This window comes from Aristolochia californica, unplaced genomic scaffold (genome assembly GCF_029961685.1).
Source record: "Aristolochia californica isolate CCGP_79_NKW_82.1479 unplaced genomic scaffold, dmAriCali1.0.hap1 SCAF_6, whole genome shotgun sequence".
NCBI lineage: Eukaryota > Viridiplantae > Streptophyta > Magnoliopsida > Piperales > Aristolochiaceae > Aristolochia > Aristolochia californica.
The window spans coordinates 2,440,983-2,468,189 of NW_027182257.1; the positions used below are offsets into that span (position 1 = coordinate 2,440,983).

The 27,207-nt window shown below is 38.7% G+C and overlaps 2 protein-coding genes across 4 annotated transcripts; both read right to left on the reverse strand.

Moving 5' to 3' along the window:
- Window positions 1–393: 393 nt before the first annotated feature.
- Window positions 394–3,454, reverse strand: LOC137933974 (malate dehydrogenase-like). Its single transcript, XM_068778132.1, has 7 exons — window positions 3,154–3,454; window positions 2,175–2,333; window positions 1,854–2,029; window positions 1,477–1,754; window positions 1,249–1,384; window positions 1,049–1,160; window positions 394–699 (listed from the first exon to the last, which is right to left on the reverse strand). Exons 1-7 carry the CDS (start codon window positions 3,194–3,196, stop codon window positions 605–607), a joined length of 999 nt encoding a protein of 332 aa, XP_068634233.1. The 5' UTR covers window positions 3,197–3,454; the 3' UTR covers window positions 394–604.
- Window positions 3,455–3,776: 322 nt separating this feature from the next.
- On the reverse strand, window positions 3,777–25,623 carry LOC137967116 (uncharacterized). Of its 3 annotated transcripts, XM_068813561.1 has the most exons (17): window positions 25,286–25,623; window positions 21,841–23,197; window positions 21,483–21,738; window positions 20,646–21,092; window positions 20,327–20,437; window positions 19,742–20,145; window positions 19,197–19,666; window positions 19,051–19,109; window positions 18,851–18,958; window positions 16,973–18,768; window positions 16,766–16,874; window positions 16,474–16,657; window positions 5,691–5,758; window positions 5,366–5,475; window positions 4,411–5,265; window positions 4,127–4,232; window positions 3,777–4,051 (listed from the first exon to the last, which is right to left on the reverse strand). In XM_068813561.1, the coding sequence occupies exons 2-17, from the start codon at window positions 23,185–23,187 to the stop codon at window positions 4,032–4,034; spliced, it is 6,450 nt and encodes a 2,149-aa protein (XP_068669662.1). In that variant the 5' UTR covers window positions 23,188–23,197; window positions 25,286–25,623; the 3' UTR covers window positions 3,777–4,031. The 3 variants fall into 3 exon arrangements, with proteins under 3 accessions (XP_068669662.1, XP_068669661.1, XP_068669660.1); XM_068813560.1 differs by having other exon boundaries at window positions 3,777–4,048; window positions 21,483–23,197; XM_068813559.1 differs by having other exon boundaries at window positions 21,483–23,197.
- Between the last annotated feature and the right edge of the window lie 1,584 nt (window positions 25,624–27,207).

The window sequence follows — 27,207 nt, forward strand, 5'->3', positions numbered from 1 at the left end:
TATTTTTGTTTGAGTTACCGCAGTGGTCTCGAAGAGCGCACTGCTCCATTTTGAGTGTAGTACTGGAATTGTTAATTACATATCAGTAGCATATGCATGTAACATTGTGGTGGTTGAAGAAGGTTAACTACTCTGCTCTGCTGAAACGAGTTACTTCTGACCTTCCGGTTACCCCCAAAAAAAAAAAAATATTGAGTTTTTTATATGTTGGGATGGGTGTCTGTATAAAGCTTTTTTATGATCTAAAGTTTCTTTAATTCTAGATATAGTTACTCTGAAAAGTTACAAAGCAACACGCTTAAAAGTCTCACTCCTGTTGGAAGAGGCGGAGACTGGGCAGAACTAATCAAAATGGCCGATTGATCTGCATCTCTGAATGCAGATTAGCCGATACATTCATAATATAAGCATCATAATATAAGCACAGTGTGAAGATAACAAATTTATTCAAAACCAGTAACGGTGTCAAAATTTACAATTTGCTTAAAAGACAATAAAGAGTAAACTGATTGCTGCAAAACAGTGGAGAGTTATCAGTTTAATTATTTTTTAGAAAATGATGACATCCTTTCCCTTCTGGAATTGAGGTATGGAAGTGATCTCACTAATTTAGGCAAGAGTATGCCAGAGACTTCTCCTCAACAAGTTCATTAGCTGTTGTATCCATCTTGGTCCTTGAGAACTCGTCAATTTTCAGACCTGCAATGGAAGCTTATGAGAGAAAATTCAACGCAATGCAGCTTCTTTGTCCTATTGAATAGGCAATTGGAGTAAAGAATAGGCATGGATTGAGGAGTTCAGAAGCAAAAATAAGACTATTAAATCTTAGGTGTGCCAATTTTAGGTTTAGGACGGATGCAACTGAGTAGAGAATGTTTGGAAAGATTACTCTTTACAAAAGAGAAGAACAGTAGTGAATTTTTCATTCTGAAGTGGGATTATCAATCCACTGTACTTCCAACAGCTTTAAAAAACTAAAATTTATTTACTCTGAAACTTAGCTAGTTTGATGCCAAGCTGGTGACCACAGGGGACTAAAAGAATTTACCTTGCACGATTGACCATTCTCCATTCTCACAAGCAACAGGAAAGGAGTAGATAATACCAGCAGGAATGCTATAAGACCCATCAGAATAAACTCCCATGGAAACCCATGTTCCCTGGAGAAAAAAAATATATGATCAGCAACAAAATTTTGTGTGGAAGATACGGAAATTTCATTGAAGAAGGAAAACAAAAACTAAATACCTTGGGTGTTCCCAGAACCCAATCACGTATATGATCACAAGCAGAACTTGCAGCGGACAGTGCGCTTGACAGCTTTCTTGCTTTGATGATTGCTGCACCTCTCTGTTGTACAGTTGTTATGAACTCTGTGTTCAACCTTCGTTACAATTATGGAGACTTTCAGTAAAACTGTAGAGGCAAAAACTATGCCATTGATAGGAACTGAAGTACAACTTGGTCAAAATTTACCATTCATCATTTGCAACAAGTTCTCGAACAGGCTTCTCCCTACTGTTGATGGTAACAGTTGCATGGTTAACATCAGGATATTGAGTGGAGGAGTGATTTCCCCATATGATGGCATTCTTCACTGCACTGACATGGACATTTAGCCTCTCAGAGATTTGACCAAGAGCTCTATTATGGTCAAGGCGTGTGAGGCATGTGATGTTCTTTTCAGGAATTGATGGGGCAAATTCTTTCAGAATGAGAGCATTGGTGTTTGCAGGATTAGCCACAACCAGCACCTGCAAAATGAATATTTCTAAAAAACCAAAAAAAAGAAAAAAAGAAAGAAAGAAACCTGGAAATTGAAACTCAGTGACTATTAAGCAATAACATGTTACCTTGCAACCTGCTGCTGCATGCAGCTCCAGTGCTGAAGCTTGAGCTTTATAAATTGAAACATTTTTAGCCATCACATCTTTCCTTTCCATCCCCTCCTTCCGAGGGAAGCCGCCAACCATAACAGCTATATTTACACCAGTACAAGCTTCAACCACATTGGTTGTGGCTACAACACCTACACGGCATACATCCATCTCAGACATAAGCAGTATCTCTCATTCAATTTGATAGAGGAACGGTAAATATAGATATTTTCATCTGATTTAGAAAAGATAAACATTGAATAGTTGCCACAGCAAATTTTCAAAATGAAGGGTTACCCTTGAGGAGAGGAAATGCAGCATCAATCAACTCCATCTTCACCCCATTCAAGGCTTCAGCTGCTGGGGGTATGTCCAGCATGTGCAGAATCACAGGTTGGTCTGGCCCCAGCATTACCCCTCTTGCAATCATGGGGACAAGGGCGTAGCCAATTTGTCCTGGACAAACAAATGGAGTTAGGTCAATCACTACTGTTCAATCAAATGTGCAAGTCTCGTCGATTAGTCAGTATTATCCAAGCTGTAATTGCATAAAATGGTAAGAAATATAAAAAAGGAGACAAGCAGGATAGAAGAATTCCTGTCCACCGGGTATAAAATGCTAGTTTTTCATGCATGAATCTGAAGACTACAGCAGGCACATGCCAAGAAGCAAGTGAGCATCCATAGTCTTGCGAACTCTGTGCTAGGATAAGGAAGATCGTTTATTTAACTTTGGCCTTAACCGTTGTTAATGCCCCAACAAGACAAGGTTGTGAAAGTAGCCAGAGAAAAGGAAAAGAATAAAATAAATGAATCACACGCCTGCAGCACCGGTCACCAATACTGTTAACGGTGATTTCTCCAATTTTGGCGAATGGATCAGATAATCAATGAAACTTCTGAAGAGAGACAGAGAGTTCGAGATGAATTGAAACCTCCAATGAAGCATTACATCAACCATTTAACGGAAGTGCAAAACAAACAATTTCGTAACAAGTATGAAGAAGTAAAACTGCATTCCAGGATCAGGCTAATAAATACTGTGTCAAGGAACTCAGGGCAGACCTCCTATTGAAGGCATCCACATTCCAAAGTAAAATTCTTTCGCAAAAGAATTGCATGCTGCTTTTTGCTTCGATGTCTCAAATCACAAGAAAAGAACTTCATCGATGGGATCCAATATAAAACACATCTCACATTGAAGCCAAATTTAGTGGCCAAACTCAATCTCTAAATTTGAAACGAAATTAGACAAAGCAACTTCCTAAACACTTACCAGCAGCGCCGGTGACGAGAACCCGGACGGCGTCCATTGCCATTGTTGCAAAGACTTCCGCGCGTTGGTGATTGACGGAAACGAAAAAAGGAAAAGGGTTATAATGGAAGAGCTGTCGTAAAGACTTTATAAACGAGAGCAGGTGACGAGAACGGTCTGCACTTCGAGGCAAGCGATATGCCGATAACGCAACGAGAAGGGGAGGGAGTGTGGAGGTAGGTGTTTCATTCTTCTCGTTTTGGTCGAGCTCAGATCGTGTGAGAATTCAGAAATCCTGATTCTACGAAGTTACAGACGTGGTGCCGATATGATGCCATGCGCGATAAGCAAAGCAAACCATGAAGAACATATTCAAAGACATGGTTGATGGATCTCAATATAGCTATAAAAGATTACGATCATACTGGTTCCTGTACTCATCTAATCTCATCATAATCCCCTTCTTCTCCATTAACGTGAAATCTAAATTCCTTTTAAACATACAAATTTATTAGAATCACTTCAAGTATCTAGACTAATTAAGATAGTAAATTTTGACCGTAAACGATTCAATTCAGTATTTTTTAATGAGTGTTGAAGCTACTGAAACCACTCTTATACTAATTTTAACCGGACAACCGTCAAAAAAGAAAATTAAGGGAGATAAAAATGCTCACAATAGTGAAGCAGATAAAATTTAATATTGACACCTATGACATATTACATCTGAAACTGAAAGAAAATTGATGAGGACCTGTTTGATTTCATCAAGTACTATGACTATATACAGTAGCACTACAAGAGGAATTCCTACGCAGTTAAAATTACATCCAACCCATTGACGTAGCCCTTTTTGAATGCCTTCCAAAGGGCCCCTCCTAACCACCATCAATGTCATCTCAGCCCTGGTTACTGCCTGCTGCAACAAAAGAGTCAGCTTCAAGCATGTCAAACAATGAAATAGGAATCTAGTAAAAGCTTTAAAAGCCACTACCTCTTGAAGATAAAGTATTTTTCTGCCGAGATTTCATGCCCTTGTCATGTGACACGGGGGGCATCTTTGCTACAATCAAAGATGAGCTCTGCAATCCTTCTAATAGCTGCAAAGTTGAATACATTAAGAGTTATTAGTGAACATATGCAGAAATTAGAGACCACTTCTAATTTATTACTAAAGTGCAAAACACTCGAGCACACAACAAGCCACACAAGAATGGGAAATAGGTCGAAAGCACTACAAAACACAGCCCAGGAAAAAAAAAGAGAGACAGTTTTTACCCTAGAAGTTGGCTGAATTCTGCGATTAGATCTTCGAGGTTCAATGGCATCAGTCATAGGCTTTGCAGAATGATCATGCACAGTGGCAAATTTCTCCTCATCTCTAGCCGACTTCACAGCAGGTCCTAGCTTTCCTTTCATCCCCTTGTCTGATTCAGCTGCTGAAGATGATTTCTTCTTAGACACAGGGGCATTTGCTGGTACTAACATATCTGCAGGCACAGAGCCAACTTCGAGGAGGCTTTGGCTCCCATCATTGCTATCTTCATGGCCAACAGAAGACTTACCATTTTTCATATGATCGGGATCAGCTGATACTAAATGATTATCTTTGCCAGTTGCAGGTTTATTTTGTATCGCATGTGTCTTCCCAGATCGGAGCACCTTGGACTTGGGGGCTGGAGGCAGCTTTCCTCTGAAATCAACTTTAGAAGAATTTTTCCACCCACGACCTGACCCTTGGGGCATCAGGTACTTTGCAAATTTCGCGGAGTCTGTTCCTTCACCAGGCTTGGAAGGAACCTTATCTGCAACATAATGTTTGCTTACTTCCATAAATTTTCTCTTTTTTCCTGGCTTAGGAACTCCAAATATGACCTTCGACCCTTCAGTCTGTAGCCCAATTCGCTTCACCTTGAGTGCATCAGAATTATTTTTCTCACCCGCACTTTTCCCAACAGTGAATATTCTATCTTTTTCAGTTAACATACGCGACCAAGAAGACCCTTCAGGTTTTCTTGAATCTTCTACACTGATATCCTTTGATAATGTTTCAATATTTCTGTTCACTACTTGAGAATTCACTCCAACTTCACGGCTACCCAATTTTTGCCGTTTCTCCTGGGGGCTATCACCCTGATTACCACAATATAATTAGACTCAATCACTTGGCAAACAAAAATTAAATATTAAAGCTAGTAAATAAGAAATATAATAGAGAAAAAATGGAAAACACCTCTAAAGAACAGCCATGTCTTTCTTTTGAACATTCAACCCAGAGATTGTTATCCCATTCAAGAGATGGCCGGAGATTCCAAACCCTTACACTTGATGATTGTCCATCAGCTGACAAGAAATTCAATATTTCAAATTTTGCAATGAAAAAGTTGCATAGCATATTATCTCAACTCATGAATAATCTAAAACAGAAGGTTCCAAACAAAAACCAACCATGTACAAGTATGCACCTTACATAGAGTAAGTGATACAATAACACTTACTTCATCAAAGCAAACTACTAAATCTAGAAGACCATGGTGAAAAATGGACAAAAAAAAGACCTGAAAATTGAACAGTTAGCTTCGTGTCATCCTCTCCGTCCTTCTCTGTTACAACTGCTTCCAACCAACTGAAAGTTGAACAGTTCAAGCAGATCAGAAATGAAATTAACCACCATTAAAACCAGGACATCCAGATTAGAATGATTCCAGTTAAAAAAATGAGAAAGAAGTATAAAAGACAAAAAAGGTACCTAGAATCAACAAACACACAGACACATACACCGTATAAGGGAAAGAAAGCTGGACTTGAATCCAGCACAACTTGGATACACTCAAAGCCATCCTAGAATAACTTGAGTTCTTCACAAGATCTATTATCTCTATTTCATCATTAAAAAGTAAAAAAGAACAGGAAAGAGTCTCTAGCTAACAACAATCATAAATATATAGGTAAAGAAAAAAATGTAGAATAGGAACAAACGAGTTTAATAATTGGTGAACACAATTTACATGGACTTGAGTGCACATCCTTTTTAAAATATGTAGGTATGTGGGTAAGTATACACATACATACATGTATATACTTATGTACAATGTATGGATATATGTATGGTGGAGTTCAGGGGTATTACTGTCTTTTATGTGTAAATGTGGTCCCTCTTACTTGTTTAGTTCTACTGAAGTTGAGGATATTATTGGGTGTCCTTTATTCCGGTTATTTGTTTCTCTAGTTAGCTTTTTATGTAAAGCAGTTCTAGAGAAGCAATATGGTCAATTCATGTACTTTTAACTTAAGTTGGTTAATTAAATAGGGTTAGGGACAAAATTTGTCTTCTAATTGATGCGGGATGAGCACGTGATGAAGTGTAAGAGAATAGAGAAGAAAGAACGGGAAGAAGAAGAAGAAGAAGAAGAAGAAGATAAGGGAGGGAGAGAGGGAGAGAGGGAGAGACCAGAAACAAAGAGATTTCATTAATTATTAAAGCTGAATTCAACATCCTGTTACAACCTATAAATAACTAAAATTAAAATTTAAAATTCAATATAGATAAGATCACTATTTGATCAAATCTAATAAAATAAAAAAGATAAACTAAAATTAGAATTGAAAATTTAAATTCAAAATAGATAGGATCACTATCTGATCAAATCTAGTGAAATCAAGAAAGATAAAATAAAAATAATTTTAACCATAATTGGTGGGTCCACTGGGGCCAAATGGGCATACTGGTCTCCCCACCACTAACCTGGTGCTCTCCTTCTCTCTTCATCTATTTCTCCCCTCTTTTCTTCGTTTCTTCTTCAATGTTCTTCTTTTCTTTCTTTAGGACTTCGTTTGTACAGATTTTGTCATGGTACCAGAGCAGTAGGTCCAAAGGGAGTTCAGGTTTCAGCCTTTATCTTTCTTCCTAGTACCTAAGAATTCTACAGGAAAGGATTCAGTAATTTTCTGTTCTAATTGTTCTTTAAGTTTCAATTTTTCCTTAACTCTGTGTGACAGAACCTATTGGTCCATGGCTTAATGTGCTGTACCTGATTCCAGGGTAGGTGACTGCTCCTTTGGTGGGCTCTCTTATTTGGACAGGCCAGGAAAGGCTTTATTTTTTGCTATATTTTAGTGTTTTTTTAGTACATTTGCGTGTTGTTTATCTAAATAGTGTGCTAAGGGCTATTGTAAGTACCCATTACCTGTTGAAGTGCAGGTCAATTGGTTGCTTGAGTATCAGCTGGCATATCTTCTATTATCCACTGCTCCTAGAGGAGTTTTTTTATTGTCTGCGCAGAATTATAATTATATTCCTATGCAGTTGGTGATTGCGATTAAATTGCATAATGGCAGACCAAGGTGAAATTGTTAACCCTGTTAGAGGTTCCAAAAAATCTGAGTAAGGATTCAACTTCAATTCAAAATTGCTTCTATAAAATTGAATAGTTCAAACTATGATTTCTGGTCTAATTCCGTCCACATGTAGACCAAAAGAAAGCTTAAATATAATGGGGATGAACCTCCAATTCCAATGAATGACGACAGGGAATCAGATAATTATTAAGTGATGACTTTGATTATCAATAGTATGGAGCCTAAGATTGGTTCACAGATTATGACTTATAGAACCGCCAAAGGAATGTGGAGACTTTTGAGTCACTTTATTCTCATCAAAGTAGTTTATTAGGGGATCCATGAATTGTAAACTCGATATTATACTATGAAGCGTGAAAGTAAGAGTGCCACTAATATGATCTCTCCCCTGCTGAAATCGCCGACAGAAATAGCCAGAATTATGATCTCTCTAAAATCCTTACAAGTGAAACCCCTCACTGGAAACAATGGACCAGATTCCGCTGGCTATCTGATGGGGATGGAAACACAAAAAAAATTCATGCTATTGCCTCTGGTCGAAAGAGAACTAACCGTATATGCTCTCTTCTAATCAATGGTGAGGAATGTACGGATAGTGTCTCTATTGCTAACGAGTTTGTCAAGTTTTTTTCAGGCCTGTATTTGGAGGAAAATTTCAACCGGCTTGTCCTGGACCAGATTGATTTTCGTAAGATCTCTGCTTTTGAGGCTATGCATCTGGAAAGACCTTTCTCCCCTGAAGAAATTAAGGCAGCAGTTCTTGGAATGCCTAGAGATAGGGCCCCTGGCCCGGATGGCTACAATGGTGATTTCTACCACCAATCTTGGGATGTGATCAGAGATGATGTGCACAATTTTGTAAACAACTTTCATCAAGTTGGTATCACAAATATAAATCCGTTGGGGGTATGTCTGTTCCATCGAAGGCCCCTGTAATGGTTGAATGGTCCAAACCTCCTCCTGGACATTTTAAACTAAATTTTGATGGAAGTGCTCTCGGATGTCCGGGGCCAGCTGGGTTTGGCGGAGTAATTCACGATGATCAAACAAATCTTCTCTTCACATACGCGGGTCGAATTGGAGTATCTGATTCTACTTGCACGGAATTGCATGGGCTGTTCAACGGACTGAAACTTTTCAAGCAAAAAAAGGAGGGTGCTCTCTTGGTTGAAGGGGATTCTCAAGTCATTATTAACTGGTGCTCGAAGCCATCAAAACCTCCTTGGCATCATTGGGAGCTTTTTGATGAAATTTGTAAGTTAATTTTTGTTTTACAATGCACTTGGAAACTTGTTCCAAGATCTGTTAATCACTTAGCCGATGCTCAAGCGAAAAAAGGCATTACCCTCCAACATCTTGTTGTGGAGGAAATGTTTTTTTAGCTTCAAGGTATGTAATTTTTTTCTTCAGTAATACATTCACACCTCTTCTCAAAAAAACATATAAATCCGTTGGCACCTCCTTCATTGCCCTTATCCCCAAAAAATCTACCTCTGTCTTAACCAAAGATTATAGGCCCATAAGCCTCACCAAAAACTCCTACAAAATCCTTGCCCGCCTCTTAGCCAAACGATTCAAGTTTGTCCTCCCAAAAATCATCAATCCCTACCAAAGTGGCTTTATTGCTGGCAGGAACATCCTGGACTCGTCAATGGCCGCCCATGAAATCCTCCATTCCTTCAAAAAATCCAAAAATCCAAGAGTTGTTATTAAGATTGATTTTGAAAAAACCTTTGACATAGTCAATTGGAAGCTAGTCGACCACATCCTTGATAAGATGGGTTTCTCCACTCAATGGAGATTCTGGATGAGAAGTTGTATCTCTAATGTATCCTACTATGTTCTGGTAAATGGCAAACCTTGTGGTTATTTTAAGGGTTCTAGGGGCATTAGGCAGGGGGATCCTCTTTCACCCTTTCTATTCTCTCATTGGAGAACAATTAGCCTCCATGGTCCGTCTAGCAAAAATGTCAGGATGGCTTAATCCTATTTTTTCTGACCCTGCCCTGGATATCAGCCTCCTCCAATATGCGGATAATACTATCCTCTTCTGTGATGGCTCCCTCCCCCAAATTCATAATTTAAGCACCCTTTTGAGCTTATTCGAAATCTCTTCAGGGCAAAAAATTAGTTGGGAGAAATCCTCTACTTTCGGTTACAACATTGAACCTGGATTACTCAGCTCCATGGTAAACTATCTTGGCTGCAACATAGAATCATCTATTGGATCCTATCTGGGACTGCCTCTGACTCCCCGTTTCCCCTCTAAAGCTTCCTGGCACCTTGTCATTGAGCGTCTAGAAGGGCGACTCGCCACCTGGCGGGGAAGATTTTTATCTAAAGCAGGCAAGTTAGTTCTAATCAAATCATGTCTGCAGGGAATTCCCACCTATTTTTTGTCTATGTTCCACTGCCCTGCATCTATCAGAAACAGAATTGATACTCTAAAAAGGCGCTTCCGAAAGGAAATATCATTTAGTCAAATGGGAGGAAGTACGCACACCAAAAATGTTGGGTGGATTGGGAATTCAGAACATCAAAGACACTAACTCCACTCTTGTCCTTAAGTGGATATGGAAATTTAATATGAATCCGAATTTGATTTGGAGAGCCTTTGTTTCAGAAAAAGCAAATATTCAATCTAGATGGTGGAAAGGAGGAGGGAGATTCTATTCTCTCTCATCTCTCTGGAAAAAAATCGTTCGGCTCCTCCCCAAATTCAAGGTGGCTGCAAAATGTTATATTGGAAATGGAGGATCAACCAAGTTCTGGAATGACTGGTGGATTGGCCAATCTCCACTTAGCATTAGCTTTCCAAAAATATCTGGCCTCGCAGGTAACTCAAAGGCTCTCATTTCTGACATCTGGTCAGAAAATGGGGATTGGAACTTAAATCTCATAAGGCATCTCACTGACCCAAAAGCTCTCCGTGCATCCAAACTCCTCCATCTCCTCCCAATCCGACAGCTGAACACCTCAAGTGACACTCTAATCTGGACTCCATGTCCAAAAGGTACCTTCTCCACATCCTCCGCCTACAAATTCCTCAACCACTCATCCCCAAATCTCCCAAAGCACCCTATTGCCTATGTTTGGGACCTCCTTGCCCCTCCACGTGATTCCTCAATCCGTAAGGGCACTCCTATCATAGACCTTCTCTGCCCTTTGTGCAGAAATACCCCAGAAACGGCAACCCATGTTCTTCTTTCTTGCCAATTCGCCCACCTAGCTTGGTCGTCCCTTCTAAACAAAATTGGTCTCCAATACTATGCATCCGGGAACCTAACCGACACCATCCTATCACTCATTAACTCGAACCTCCCAAAGCTAGGTAAAATGCTAATATCTTGTTGTGTGGGTCATATTATCTAGGCACTCTGGAAAGAGCAAAATAAGAGGAAATTCAATCTCAAAACCTCCTCTGTTGAAGCTATGACTGAGCAAATCTCTAACCAAGTTTCGGTATGGATATTAAATAAAAAAGAATTCAGCAACCTTGGTGGATCAAACTTCAGAAGTAACTGGAAATCTATTGCTGGCCTATCTCTGCCCCCTCGCCATCCTACTATGGCAATTTGGACCCCCCTCCCCCCGGGTTCTTGAAGCTCAATTTTGATGGAAATGCTCTTGGCTTCCCAGGCCCAATAGGGTTCGGTGGAGTCATCCATGATGAAAAGGGTGATCTCCTCTTCTCCTATGCCAGTCCCCTTGGTATCTCAGACTCTACTACAGAAGAGCTCTCGGGCCTCCTACACGGACTCCAAATCTTCTCTAGCAACCTCTCTGGTCCCCTTCGTATTGAAGGCGATTCCAAAGTGATCATCAACTGGTGTGCAAACCACAGTCACCCCCCATGGCGTCACTGGGATATATTCAAGGACGTGTAATTTATTCTCCTTTAAATTGTAAGTGGAGTCACATTCCACGATCTGCTAATCACTTGGCAGATTTCCAAGCTAAGGCGGGCATTTCTCTCCAACACTTTGTTGTGGAGTCATGCCCCCGACATTAGGTTCGTATTTTTTTCTCTGTTTTTAATATATGCACCTTTTATCAAAAAATAAAGAGTGCCACTAATTACTTTGGGGAGATGCAGGCTGATGTTAAGGAAATCAGCATTTACCATCCTTTTACTACAGATGCAAAAACTTTTAGGGAATAAATAAAATCAAATGCAAGTGGCTCACATGATTTAGGACCAGAATATAATGTATCCGAGCACAATCATTGGCAAATGATGATGTACCCACTTTAGAAAATGTTTTTTCCAGACTTTTAAGAGTTGAAGATGCAATTAAGTGCACTCCAAAAAAAAAAAGGGTGCAATTACTTATAGTAATAAGGAGCCTAAATAAGTTGATCTGTCAGCTATGAATTGTGTCCCCATACAAAATAAATCAGAAAATGACTGTGGTCGTCGATTGGAAGTGACGGACATAGCAGACATAGAGATGCAAAAGCTTTCAAGGAATAAATAAAATCATATGTAAGTGGCTCACATGGTTTAGGACCAGAATATGATGCTATCCGAGTACAATCATTGGCAAATGATGATGTACCCACTTTAGAAAATGCTTTTTCCAGACTTTTAAGAGTTGAAGATGCAATTACTTGCACTCCAAAAAAAAAAGGTGCAATTACTTATAGTAATAAGGAGCCTAAATCAGTTGATCTGTCGGCTATGAATTGTGTCCCCATACAAAATAAATCAGAAAATGTCAGTGGTCGTCGATTGGAAGTGACGGACGTGGCAGAGGTAGAGATGGAATTCGTCATGGCTGAGGTCCATGAAATAGAAAATGCATACATTGTGGTAGAACAAATCATCAATTTAACAGCTATTAGGACAAATTTGGAAAGCCTGCATGGGCTAATGCTAGTGTGACAAATTTTCCTAATGGTGGTGGTGGCAATGGTGAATTGGTTGCGTCTACTCAAAAACCAAATTAAGAAGTTAGTTCAGAAGTTAGGACAAACATCCGCTTCTTCTAGTCGTCAATTTCTGAACCTCCTTCAACTGGCCAATGCACTCTTGCAAATTCAGGTATGCCCGCCTTACATGTGTCTTCCGCTCCTAATTGGATCATTGACTCAAGTACTTCAACATGTATCAGGTATGTCATCTCAGTTTTTGTCCTTAACTGCATCTCCTCCTCATAAATCAATTGTGTTGGCAAACGGTTCCAAGACTATTATCCAGAACCACACCTAGTTTATCTTTGTCATTTGTCCTATATGTACCTAACTTTCCCATTAATTTGTTATCTATTAAATTGTACTATAACATTTTTACCCACTAGGGACAGAAGACGATCGATGGGGGACAAGGACGTGATGGGTTGTACTATCTTGAAGAGTCACATATGAGTACTGAGCTTCATGCAAAGATTTCTCCATACCAATGGCATCTTTGTTTAGGACATCCATCTCCAACTAAGATCCAGGCACTTCTTCCTCCAACTTCTTTTGAGTTAGCATTTAATTGGCTTTTGTGAAGCACTATAAGGCATTGTTTACTATCTGTCATTGCACAAGTAGTTTTGTCATTGAATTAGTTCATTCTGATGTATAAGGCCCACATAGGGTACCTAGTATATTTGGTTTAAGTATTTTTTTTGTCCTTTATTAATGATTCCAGTCATCCATATGGTGTATCTCCTCGAGAAAAAATCAGAAGTATTTGATGTATTTCAGAAATTTTACTATGAAATAAAGAATTTGTTTGGTGCTTCCATCAAAAACATTTGTGCACAGTGACAATGGATTAAAGTTTGTCAATAAGAATTTTCTAATTTTTGTTATGCTCAAGGCATTCGACATTAGACATCTTGTCTATATACCCCACAACAAAATAGGGTTGTTGAACGCAAAAATAGGCGTTTGTTAGATGTTGCTTGGACTTTTATGTTTCACATGAAAATTCCTAAACCATATTTGGGGGGATTCAATACTTATTGTGTTACTTGATTAACTACATACTCTCATTTGTTATGCATAATAGAGTTCCATTGTAGATTCTTCAACCTACGAGACCTATGTTTGACATTTGCCTTAAGAGTGTTTGGTTATGCTTGCTTTGTCCATGTGATTGGGTCTCCGGTTGACAAACTTGCTCCTAAACCCGTTAATTGTTTATTTTGGAATATCTACAAAATCAAAAAGGTTACAAGTGCTATGATCCAAAACCCAAAAAAGTTATATTTTCAGCTAATGTAAGCTTCTTTGAGCATATTCTTTTCTTTATGTTTTCCTTAAAATCTGTTTCTCTCCTCCCTCAGTCTGATGCTTCCTCTTCCATGTTAGTGATTGATGCTCCTATGTACAACAACATCCAATGAAGAAAGTTTCTAAAGATTACTCACAAGTATATCAACACAAAAAGCATGTTACTATAGATGGTGGTGAAGAGGCTCCTAGGGACTCTTTGTTGTCTTCTCAGGATTCTTCTCATGATGCAATACAGGATAGGCAACCCACACTTCATTCCACAATATCTCCTATGACATCCGATAGCTTTGGGAAATCTCACTCAGATCTTCTAATTTCTTTAGGGAATGGAGTTTGTGAAAGCACTAAAAACAAGGTACCCATCATCCCATCTCCAAATATGACTCCTTTTGATAATTTATCCTCTCGGTTTCACTCCTTCGCCACTTCTTTGTCTATGGTTTCAATTCCTAGCACTATCAAGGAGGCATTGAAATGTTCAAAGTGAAAGGCAGCTATGGATGCTGAAATTGAAGCTTTGCAAGGCTCTACTTGTTGCTCATGGAGTTTGTGTGACCCTCCTCCCGATGCAATCATTGTGGAATGTCATTGGGTATACACAATGAAGTACAATGCAGATGGATCAATTGAGCTTTACAAGGCTCTACTTGTTGCCCAAACTTATGGTGTGGTTTCTCTAGTACTTTTTCTCTTGTGGCATGACTTAGGTCTATTAGTATCCTTATTTTGTGATCCTTAATCATGGATGGCCACCACATCAATTAGACATTAAAAATGCCTTGTATGGAGATCTTCGGGAAGTTATCTATATAGATCAACCCCCCGGGTATGTTACTTAGGAGGAGACTAATAAAGTGTGTAAATTAAACAAGGCAATTTATGGATTAAAAAAGAGCCCTAGAGTATGGTTAGAGAAATTCAATCCACTACCTTTGGCTTCTCTCGAAGTCATTGTGATCATTCGTTATTTATTCTCACACATTCTAATTGGGGTAGTTGTGTTGATTGTTTAAGTGAATGACAATATCCTTTCAGGAAATGATAAAGTGAGTATTAAAGAAGTAAAGTATTATTTGAAACAAAACTTTCAAACAAAAGAGCTTGGACAATTGAGGTAGTTTTTGGTTATAGAGGTGGCTCAAGGTAAGGATGGAGTGGTGTTATCTCAACGAAAATACATTGGGCTTTTACGGGCAAAATCAAAATCATAGAGGCTAACCTAAACCTCCATGATGATCGAAGTCCAATAATGAAAAATAAGACAGAATACCAAAGATCAGTCAGTGAATTTCTCTACCTAGACCTGAAATTTCCTTCGCGGTTGGTTGTGAGTCAATTTATAGAGAATCCTAGGAAGTCTCATTTCTTAGCTGCACAAAAAAATTTGAATGGTCTGAAAGGAGCTCCAGGTTTGGGACATTTATATAAGTCTCATGGCCCCGTTGACATTAAAAGACACTTCGATGTTGATTATGCTGAGTCAAAACTTGACAAGAAGTCTACTTCAGGATATAACACATTTATAAGTGGCAATCTTGTAAGTTGGAAAAGCAAAAAGCAAGCAGTAGTTGCATGATCAAGTGCTGAAGCAGAGTACATAGCCATAGCTCATACAGTTGTTGAACTTATGTGGGGTTGAAGTTGTACATGTGGAGCTAGGAATAGAGATTCAAGGACATATGGTAATGGGATGTGACAATCAAGTTGCAATCTTCATTGCAAACAATCAATTATTTCATGAGAGAACAAAACATATAGCAGTAGATTATCACTTTATTCAAGACACAGTGATGATGCAAAATTGTTACTCCTTATGTGAAATCAGCTAATCAACTTGGCAATGTCTTTACAAAACCCCTAGGCAAGTATGAGTTTGAGCATTCATGACATTTATGGTCCAACCTGAGGGGGGTCTTGGAGTTCAAGTTTTATATGTGTACATGTAAAAGGTCCCTCTTAGTTGTTTAGTTCTGGTGATGTGGTAGGATGTTATAGGGTGTCTTTTATTTCAATTATTTGTTACTTCGGTTAGCTTTTTATGTAAAGTAGTTCTAGAGGGACAATATGGTCAAGTCATGCGCATTTAACTTAAGTTTCTTAATTAAATAGGGTTAGGGACAACTTTTTGTCTGGTAACCTGGTGCTGGCTCTTGCACCTTTTTCTCTCCTTCTCTCTTCATCTATTTCTTTTCTCTTTTGTTCTTTTCTTCTTCAATCTTCTTCTTTTCCTTCTTCAAGACTTCTTTTGTACAGATTTTATCAAAATATGTACAGATGGATGAGAACCCGAAGCAGCAACAACAACCGCACATGCGAGTTATCAAAAGCAAATACAAAAATGGGTAGAAAGAGGGTAAAAAATTATGGCTATTATCAGGCCAAAACACAATCCACACAAGTGAGTAATTTGTTTAGAGCTGCTATACCTGATCACTCTACTAACTTTACAAAGGAAAAAATATCAGGTCACTCTACATATGTAGGGCTGCCTAAAACTGCCCAATGGTTATATGAACCCCACATCCTTTCAAAAACTGCTACAGAACAAAAACTAGCACAATAAAAAAAGTAAGGATGATCCTTTAAAAAAATATATATAACAAAAGGCATCATTGATCTTTACACTTTGCATGTAAAACTAAAAGTGCACTTAGCTGTATTAAACAACAAAATGCATTTAACAGTTCCCCGCACATGCTCATGCAGAGTCCCACACGTGCAGCAACATATAAGCTGAGAAAACAGTGTACATACCAGTTACGCATCCATACATCCACCTGGTCTCCTACAGACCATGTATGATTTCCTATAGCTGCTCTTCGCCGTTTTCTTGTCCCTTCAGATTTAATGATAGCTGTCATAGGATGTGCAATGCGTATTCTGGGTGGTCTATCACCTTGACCTTGAAGTGGCACCCACTCTTTAAGATGATCAGAGCCTAAGAGAACATTGACGATCATAAGATGCATTACATCAAAAATACATTTCCAGCACTAAATTCTCAATGACTTCTCAAATTAAATGATATTATCTTTAAGTTCTTTACCTTCCTCTGCAAAAAGTTCATCATAGCAGACAAAAGCTTGCCCATCTTTCACAATCTGTACCTTGGCTGAATACCAGGCTCCTCTTACCCCATTCTCATCAGACACAACCTAAACATAACAAATGGAGATCATTGTTAATAAATAATATGGATCACAAGTTTCAAACATTTTAGACATTAAACAACATGGCAGTCAAAGCCACAGACCTCAACAACAGACCCCTCCTCAATACAACATCCTTTTGATGCCACCACTGGTTGGTCTCCATCACATTGATCATTTCGAGCAATGAGAGAACTTCCTACCCCCGACCCAGTTTCAGATTCAGGAACAACTCCAATGGTTTTTGCAAGCTCAGATACTTTACGCCCTTTTTGCCCCTCTAACCCTTTCTCGCTTCCAACAGGCATCCGATGCAACCCATTTACCTGACCATTGACGTTCTCTCCTGGCTGTCTAGATAATGCTTTGGAAAGCGGTTCCCTCGCTTCATCTAATTTATCTTGTGTATTTTCCTTCCCACTACCACCTTCATCAAAATTAACTAAGCTCTGCTCTCCTCTATTTTCCCCAGAAATATGCCGTACTTTCCAGTAACCTTCAGGACCTGATTCTAATAGTTCCTTCAAGCTCAAAGGTACAGGATCCCCCATAGATATAATAGTTCCAGCTTCTGCTACAGCTTCTGCTGCTATTTCTGCAGCTTTTACAATCGCATCCAAAATTTCTGCACGTTTTGCAGCAGCTGAAGCAGCTTCAACCCTCCTCCTAGCAGCTTCCCTTGCAGCAAAAATAATCGAACTTGAATTGTTGCCTTTATCCTTGCCCTTCGAAGTTGATGAAGGGTTCAGCCGACCATCTGATGAAACACTGTCAAAACCTTGAGCTGAGCTTCCAACGCCTAAAGCCTCACCAAACATTAGCTTGGCTTGCAAAGCAGCATCTGATGCAACTTTTGCAGCTGCAGCAGCAGCTTTCGCAACAGACACAGCAGCTGCCGCTGCAACTGAAGCAGAAGCCAGCTGTGCTTCAACCTCTTTAATTAATCCTGAGTTCTTTTGGTGGGAAAGCTCATTCCACACGACTTGGCAGTGCTTAACAGCAGCTTCAGCATCAGCGGCAGCATCCCCTGCCAGTAGCTTGGCCTGCTCAACTCTCTCAGATGTATCCTCAAGAAAGCTAATCTTTTTACCTGTACCCCTACCAGCTATAACCTGTAACTGGGATGAAGAAACTCCAGAAGTAACAGTTGCAGCAAAATTACCAGCGGATACTCTAGATGTTATATCTTGAGGTGATGACAAGATGCCTGCAGTTATTGTCAAATGCTTATTCGCACCAGCAACAGGTGTTTGCTCTGCTCGAGGTTGAGTACTTGTAGGTATCTGAACTACTTCATGGGGGGAGGCATTCTTCTTTCTCTTTCTAGATTTCTGTTCTGCTGAAGCTTGCTTGCCAGAGGACGATGATAGTGTTCTATCTACATCCATCAGCACAGCAGGGCTTGATGTAACATTAGTTGGGCCAACTATAGGTGGCAATGGACTTGGAGGTGCCTGCTGCACACTGGATGTATGTAGGACAGGAGTTTCTCGAACTGGTGTGACTTGAACAGCCTCTGCAATGGACAGAGCAGAATACTGTTGGCCCACATCAAGGTTTGAGGTTTGAGGAGACACTAACCATGGAGATCCAACACCTGAAGCCTGTGATAGCCAAGGAGTAGTGTTCCCCATATACTGCCTCATTTGTGGAGATTGGTATGGATTCAATGAAGGGAGTGATTGATAAGTCTCCAGGATGGAGCCTCTAGACAAATTACCAGACTGCAAGGCATCTCGAGAAGGGGTAGTAAGATTCCATAACGGCAATGATGAAGAAACAATAGGATTTAAGACAGGTGAAGAGATTCCAACTTTGCTAGCAGATCGACCAGTTGGAGCGTTCAGGGGTTTATTTTGAAGGGTTTCAGACCTTGGTACTTGTTCAGAAATCCTGGTACCTGTAAACATCATTATCTAAGACAACTGAATTTTTTTGAGGCTATAAATGAATAAGGTAAATATAAATAAAAAAGCATGAACCTGCACGAGAGGACAAGGGAGTGTCAAGGTTACAAAGTGGAGACTTCTCTCTTTGAAGCTTCTCTATGGCAATTCGCCATGTACTTTCCCATATACTCCTTCCACCATCTGTTTTTAAATAACATTTAAAAGAGTAAGACTTTCCACCAAAATGGAGATCTGAAAGCACAAAGGGATTTTAAAGGTAGATCTGTACAAACCCCTGCTTGAATCTCCAAAAGCAGTTACCATACAAGCCTCATCTGGTGCTGTTCCTTGACTGCAGTCATAGATAATATGCATAAGCAATACTGGAAACATAATGCCAGTAAAGAAAGGTGGATGATGAATAGATAATCAAACTCACATAAGAGATCCATAAACAAATATCTGGGCACGCAACTGCACTTGCTGTAAGTCAGTAAAAGGTTGGTGAAATAAAAGTGGAGAAGCTGAGGAGTTTAAATCCGGTAAGTTGGACGCCTGGATGGTTGGAATATTGGAAGGTTTCACAGTAATGCCTTCGTTATATGGATAAAGCCGAACCTCTTCAACTTGCAATGCCCTACTTATAGCCCCAGAGGAATTAGGACTAGAAAGTTTGGCATCTTTTTCTGTTTTCTGCTTTCGAGAAGATGTGTCCTTCACTGACTTCCCCTTCAAGGATGTTCCCTTTGCAGATGAACTACCAGAACGTTTATCCATCGCCCTAACTTTAGCAGCTGCATCCAGCACTTTGTGCTCATCTGGGACCTCCTTACTTTCACTATGAGCATCTTGTGACATGACAGTAGTTGTTTGGGATAAACCAGATGTTGTAGCAGATACATCTCGTGTCTAGAAACAAAGATCAATTTTTAAAAAATATATCCCTTTCATGCATAACTTAAGAGCAAAAGATTTCTTAAATACCTGGGCCACATCAAAAGACTCAACACTTGGAAATGGTTGCCAAGCTTTGCTAGTTTCTCTTTCAGATAAATCTGTCAGTGGACCAACCTCAAATGTGAAGCTTCTGTCACCTTCGGAAGAAAGATCAGCTGAGGTAGATTTACTACTATCAGGCTGCTCGTTGACAGTAGAAGCAACCCAACCTGGATGGTCTCCAACAGAAACATTCCTATCTAGAGACCTTCCACCATCCTCTTGATGCACTTTTTCAATGTGGGACTGTTCATTAGAACTGATGATAGTTGGTGACCCACATTCAGCTTCAGCAGATTCTGGACAATTATTAGCATCTAGAGCTTCATGCTCAGTAGCATTTCCAGTCAAAAGGTTAGCAGACTTTTCACCATAGTTGATTGTAATATCACCTGTCAGGACAGCATATAAATGTCATTACAATATTTACTTTTGCTATTCTCTCTTCTACTAATATACAGCTCTCAGCAATTTGCACATATTTCAGGATCCCACATTAAGATTGCATTAGTTACAAGAACCAAACACCACAGTTAAAAAGAGAAATACAACATTTAAAAAAATGCTTACTACCTTCTGAACTTGCTTGAAGAATCTGCCTGCCACTGTCATCTCCAGATGACACAGTAGTTCCACCATCTTTCTTAGCACTAGCGCTCTGGTCATTATCGCGACAAGAACCACCTAAAGATGAAGTTATAGTTTGTACATGAACATCACTATTAGCCACTATAGCTGCAAAGAACACCAATACGTAGTAGATACCAGGTGCAAAGACAAAGATCAATAAAAACAACTCATATACAAATAACAACAAGAGATTCAAGAGCAAATAATGTCAATCATAGAGAACAAGAAACCTCAATAGAAAAGCATATTTTGAAGTAATTACCTACAGTACTTGAAGGCAATGTTTCATAAACATTGTCTGCTTGCATAACAAAGGTATGCGTAGTTGAATCCTCAGGCACTTCTTTACCATATTCTTGAGCTTCAATAGTAGTTGGTGACAAATGAGATTCATCAGTACTACCAGTGAACTCCCGCAAAGCTGACAACCCATCAACAACGTCAGAAGGTAATTCTACAGCAATAGTGCAAGATCTAATTGTATCATCCTTAGAAACAGGATCTGATGAAGAACCAGAGACCCCATCAAGTAATGTTTCCTTCTTATCAAAGTCAACAACATCAGAAGCAGGCAAATTTGGATGGTCAGGTTCATTTTTTTCAGTACTGCCCACATGTGACCTGGTTCTTAAATTAAACTGGTGCTCCACATCCAGCTCATTGGATGATTTCAACTCTTTAACGTCACCTGAAACAACCCCACCATATACTGCAAAGAAACAGCAAGATAAGACTTGGAAAAATCAAACCACATTATGGAAATGAACCAAAATGGAAAAACCATAAATCAGAACAAATTATTGTTTGGTTACCACTATAACTGATACAGTCAAATAAGGTAGGCCTACAGATTGGATAGCTCCATTAATTTCTAATAAATTAGCCCCTTCTTTTTTGCAAATGAATGAAGAGATCAAAATGAGTAAGATGGTAACCCCTCTTTCACACAATCTTGGTTCTGTAATCTCTATAAACATATGTAGTACAGATGCTCTAGATGCTTAAAAATACCATACAAAATAACAACCTATTTCCTATATTTTAAACTCCAGAGGATTCTCCCTTCCAAAATTAGCATTCAAAAGAAAAAGCAGAATACCTGACTTATCTGCAACTATTGCATCAGGTAGATGTGGTTGCATTTCCATTGGCATTGTACTGGCACCTTCATCAAGAATGATGGGCTCTGAGATCTTCTCCGTAGAAGAGCCAACCTTCTCAATTTCATCATCAACAGGTTTGGCTGACTTTCCCATCTCATCAGTAGTCATAGGAAGTGGTTTGTCTAATATTGACCTATCTAAGGTAACCAAAGGATCAGCTACCTTCTTGACCATTGTGGGAGATTCCAGAACCTGGGAAGCAAACTCAGCTGCATGAGTTCCCACATTATTGTTACTAACTTTTACTTTAGATATTTCCCCTGTTGTCTGAATCAGGTCAGCTGGAGAATATACCTTTACAACTGAAGAATGGTTACCCTTATCACCGTAACTTTTTTCACCCTTAAAGGCTTGCTTATCTTCCAATACAGATGAAGAAACCTCATTATCATGTCCAGAGTCGACAATTTTGATCATGTCTTGCGGCTTCACAGAAAGCACATTTCCCGAATCATCAGCAGGACCTTCTTGAAATCTTTCACCCCCTTTCATATTGCCTTCAAAAGCATCATCTTTCACAACATTTTTGCTATAAATCTCACTTTCCATTTTGTCAGGGTCACTTTCCAATTGGTCAGTGCCTAAAAGTGCATGCTTCCCCCCCTCAGCATCATTGCTAACAGAGACATCAGGTTTATGACAGATTAAAACGTCAATAGGACCCTCTGTTAGCAACTGAAACTTTTGCTTGTCCAGATCTGCAACACCTGCACCTTGCCTAGGCATAGATGTGGAAGAATCAATTTGCACATTCTCCATGGTGAGATTTTCTGGATTGCCACTAACCATTTCACTAGGACTTGAAGAGTGATCATCCTCTGCTCTCTTTTCAGTAGAACCATCACTATCACAAATGATTAATGAAGTTAACTTTGGTGATTCCAGGGTACTTTCCTTGGAGGTAACCTGATCATTATTGATAGTAATTTGAGGAGCAGATTCATTATCTTCAGTGTGAGAAGTATTCTCGACCTGAGGATAATTTCCTAGAACAACTTCGATGGTGTCTGCTAAAGATTTGACGTTCCTGTCTGGAGGCATGGACAGGCTAGTATCGGCAAAGCCTCCTGCACTGGCTTGATTAGATATATCTTTGTCAAGACTAGAATCCATTTGGCTTTCTAAGCTTTCCATGTGCTTGTCAGGAGGAACAGTTGGCCCTGTATCAATAAGATCCCCAGTCGTAGTTGAAAGAGATTGATCTTTATTCAGACTAGAATCCATGCAGTTGTTTAAGCAATCATGTCCCTCACAGGCATTTGGCTCTTCAATAATGGTTTGTTTGGTGATTGGCTCATCTTGCCCCACAGACTTCAGTAGCATTTCAACAGACTCAGAGGAAGTGGCCTCTGACCAAACATTGTTACGCCTGGAAATGGAGCAAGACTCAGTAGCACTAGAACTAAACTCAATACCGCTGCTTCCTCTTGAGAAATCCTCAATCCAATGGTTATCGTGTTGACTCTGAATTCCAAGTAAAACTTCTGTTTCGTCTATTCCAAACCCTAGGTGAACCTGAAGGTTATCATCTAAATCGTACTTGGGAAGTGGGTAAGATCTCAAGCTTGGAGGAAATTTACTGGCGTCTTCTCCAACTAGATGAAAATTTTGGCTTTGGAAATCATTGTCATCATAATCCATGTGTTTATCCCTGAAGAAACCACAAGGAGAAAATATTTACAACACCAAACTAAAGCCTCCACCCACAATGCATGGTCAATAACCACTTTAAAAAGGATATGATATACATAACAAATGTCACTGTCACATTCCACATAATATGACAGTTTTTTTCTGGAACAATGCCTCCCAAATTTTTTTTGACTTTCTTAACAATGATAACTTGGAACATGTAATCATATTGCTGAAGTTATGAAAACTCAAATATAGTAATGCATGAAGGAATATAAACATGGACATGTAAGAAATCATTTTCTTTCCTTAAATAGCAAATTGCTATTGCACTATAGAGTAACTAAAATGCATAAGAGAGGGAAGAAAAAGGCCCAGGCTTCTGAATTACAAGGGAAGGCGGTCCTAAAAGCAAAAGGTAGCTGGGAAACACCATCTTTGGCTAATGGATTTGAAATATAATTATCTGAAAGTAGAATGTGCTACATGAGATGGCTCATGTCAAGCAGATAAAAAAATATTATGGGCAGAAAAAATTTTCACAGGTAGAAAATCATTGAGCACTCATTTATACTAGTAATCCAATACATATGCAGGCGCAAGTATATGAGAAAAAACCAATACTGTGAGATGTATGTAGGCAAGCAGCAGTGCCTTATCAGTATTCTAACAATACTCACCAACGAAACTCATAGTAAAAAAATTCCCACATCAGAAAAAAAAAAAAAAAAAAAACAGAAAAAAAGGCACACTCACATTTTCAGAACAAAAAATAGGCAACAATCAATAAGTTAAAGAGTTGTCAAAGACAGTAACCTCAAAGCAGCAAATTTTCTCAAAATGGGGAGAAGTCCCTAGGGAAACATTAGTACTTGATTTAGAATTTGGGCTACTTATTCCAGAAGTAAAACAAGAATTTTGAAAACAAAAAGAGAGTCTCAGTAACCTCCAAAGGGAACTCAAGCTTTTGTAGCAGTCGCTAAAGGAACTGAGACAGTAGAATCTGAATTACAATCTCATTAACTCATCAGGCACTATCAACAAATAGCAGCAATTGACAGAGTAACAAATACTTAAAAACCTATCTCTTTTAAAATTTTATTGCGGAATAAAGTACAGAAGTTCTCACAAAATCTCTCTGCACGCCTTGGAATATTGTCATAACTCAATAAAGAGAAAGCATTATTCATAAGAATTATAAAATTACAAGTGAATCTCAGTCTTGAACTAAATAAAATCTTCTAATCATAGAGAATTTTGAAGCACCGCCCAAGCTGGATAGCCATAAGTTTGAAACTAGTTCGTTGGGAGTGTCGACAAATCCTGTAAATTTCCATGTTCTTATAACAAAAAATACCAGAGATATTCTTTTTTTGGCTGAAAACAAAAAAGGAAAATCATGGAAATCCCTTTTTCTTATAACATTGACAGATCTTTTTTTTTTTTTTTTGCTATAAAAAAGGACCATAAATCCTCTACAGAGATATATAGTAATTCAATAGTCTTTTCAAGTTCTTAAAATGAAAAGACATTAGAAAAAAACATAGAATCGTAAAGCACGTCTAAAAGAGAACCACAACAAAAGAGTAAGTAGCAGAGGACAACAAGTCAAAAACGCAAAAACAAAATTTCGTTTTTGCACCATTGAACACTAAAAGTAACCGCAAATCAATGTACCGGTGGAAGTGTAGAACTTCCCGAAGCCGAAAGTTCCAAAAACTTGTTTAAGCGCAATATAGTTACGAAATCCCACAGCAGGACACTATGTTTCCTCAGACAATGATATCCAACTCGTATTCTCATCATGTAGCACAAACAAGCTACGCTGTTACTAGAGAAAACAATCTCTTCCACGGATTAGTAAACCTATCCATAAAATCTTAAAGTAGCACCAACCAACTCGAAAAATGCTAGAAGAAGCGACTCCCCGCAAATCACTATTAACAAAATCAAAACGACAAACCCTAAGCCCTCGTCGTTTACACATTACTAATCACTAGCAGTAGACACTACAAACCATGAGACGGATAGAAAAAAAGTACATGGCGGAAGAAGAGAGGAGAAAAATTAAAGCAACATCAAGAGGAGTTGGGTTCCGCGAAGCTACCTCCCTCCATCCGGAGACGAAATCGCGGCCGTTGATAAGCGAGACCCTAAAACCTACGGTTCCTCCGTAGGCTCATTACCTAGGGCAAAACCCTCCTCAAATAGCAAACAGAATGGTCTCGCCACAACCGAAATACCCCCTCCTGTTGGCGTTTCTGCATGAATTCTCTCCAACAACAGGAAGCCGGAAAAAAACGGTTTTCGCCGGCGTGCCGCAGTTCTCCCGGAGCAGAGACCGGTGAATCGGAACAGTCGAGCGGAAACAAAGAACCCTCGCGCTCTCGAGCGACTCTCTTGCCCTCCTTTTGAGTTTTTATTTTATTTATTTTCCCGCATACTTTACTCTCTTCCGCACGAGAGGCCGAAACAATTGTGCGAACTCAGCGGGGGGGAGACGGACTTAAAACACTTTCCATTTGAACAAAACAACAACTTCACAACTAACCCCATATTCACACAAAATATCTCAATTGCCACTGGCTTAAGCTCTCCTCGTCAAGCGTGAAGCTTTTGCTCCGGCATTTGGATCGTTTCGGCTCCGGCTGCCGAAAGATGTCGACTCTCTCCGTCCATTGGGCGGATACTAAAAAGCACGTGTTAATAGGCCAGGATGTGGGACCCATGTGAGATGATGACATGGATAATCGGGTGAGGCCTCCTCATGATTAGTCCAATTATAGGGTGAGCGCCGTTTTTTTTGGTCCTTCCAAATGAGCATCATTGTTTGGGAGAGTGAAGGGTGGCCACATTAGCAGGGGGGTTGTTAATTAGGTCAAAATTCAATACGTACCGGTGATACGCCCAACCCTAGTAAGGATCGATTGGGCATTAAAATTATAAATATAAATTTAATTTAAATTTTATATTAATAACATAAATAATCTAAAATTAGATTAATTTAGATTAATTTAGATTAAGTTTAAATTAAATACCAAATTTATCCTTTAAATATTATTGAAATAATATTTACACCCTACCACTTACTAAGTTCACTCTAACTTTAGCATATAAGGAGAAGGACGTTGTTATCGGCTGAATTTTATGGAATCATTTTTGCTGTCTGAATTTTTTTCTAAGTGGGTGTTTTCTTATCTTTTTACATGATTATCACTTAATTCGTTATCTACATTAATATTTTTAATTTAAATTTATCATTGAAATTAATAAGAAAATTAAACAAATTAAACAAATATTATTTGTGCATTCTTAGGAAATAAATAAAAAAATTAATCATATCTTATTTTCTTAAAATAAAATTTTAAATTATTTAAATTTTTCAAAAAAATTTGTCAATAGAGGAAAATATTTATAAATCATTGTCGACCAAGCTAAACATTGGAAATAAGAAAATAAATTTATTATTTCACAAGAAAATTAAAATAAAAACTAAAACGAATACATTAACAAGGGAGGAAATTGGTGACATTGGTAAAATAAATAACAAGGTCACGTAGTTTGAATTGTCTAATTAGTTGGTTCACTGTACATCTCAAATAAAAATAGGCAAATAATATTTTATTTTCTAATTACTATCTACTTTGAGTGAACTAAGTAAAAAAGAAAATCATTGAAACACAAAGGAATCAATATGAGCCGAAGTTTGAATAGTAACCCCATTTCTCCTAATAGGGATGTTAAAATCAATGATTTAGTAATTGTTATACCATGCGAGGAACATTGCTAATGTGATGCAAAGGATGATAGAAATTTTAATGAATTAAATTGTGAGTATAGAATTAATTGAAGATGTTCAACTAACTAAATATGAAACTAAACACGACACATATTTAAGTTTCTAATTCAAGTAATTTGTTCCCTATGTCAACCGCTATCCATCACTTTTGAATTACTCTAAGTTAGAATAAGCACTTTGGGAATTGGAGTAAACAACATAGTTATTTTGAACATCACTTGAAGAAGTTC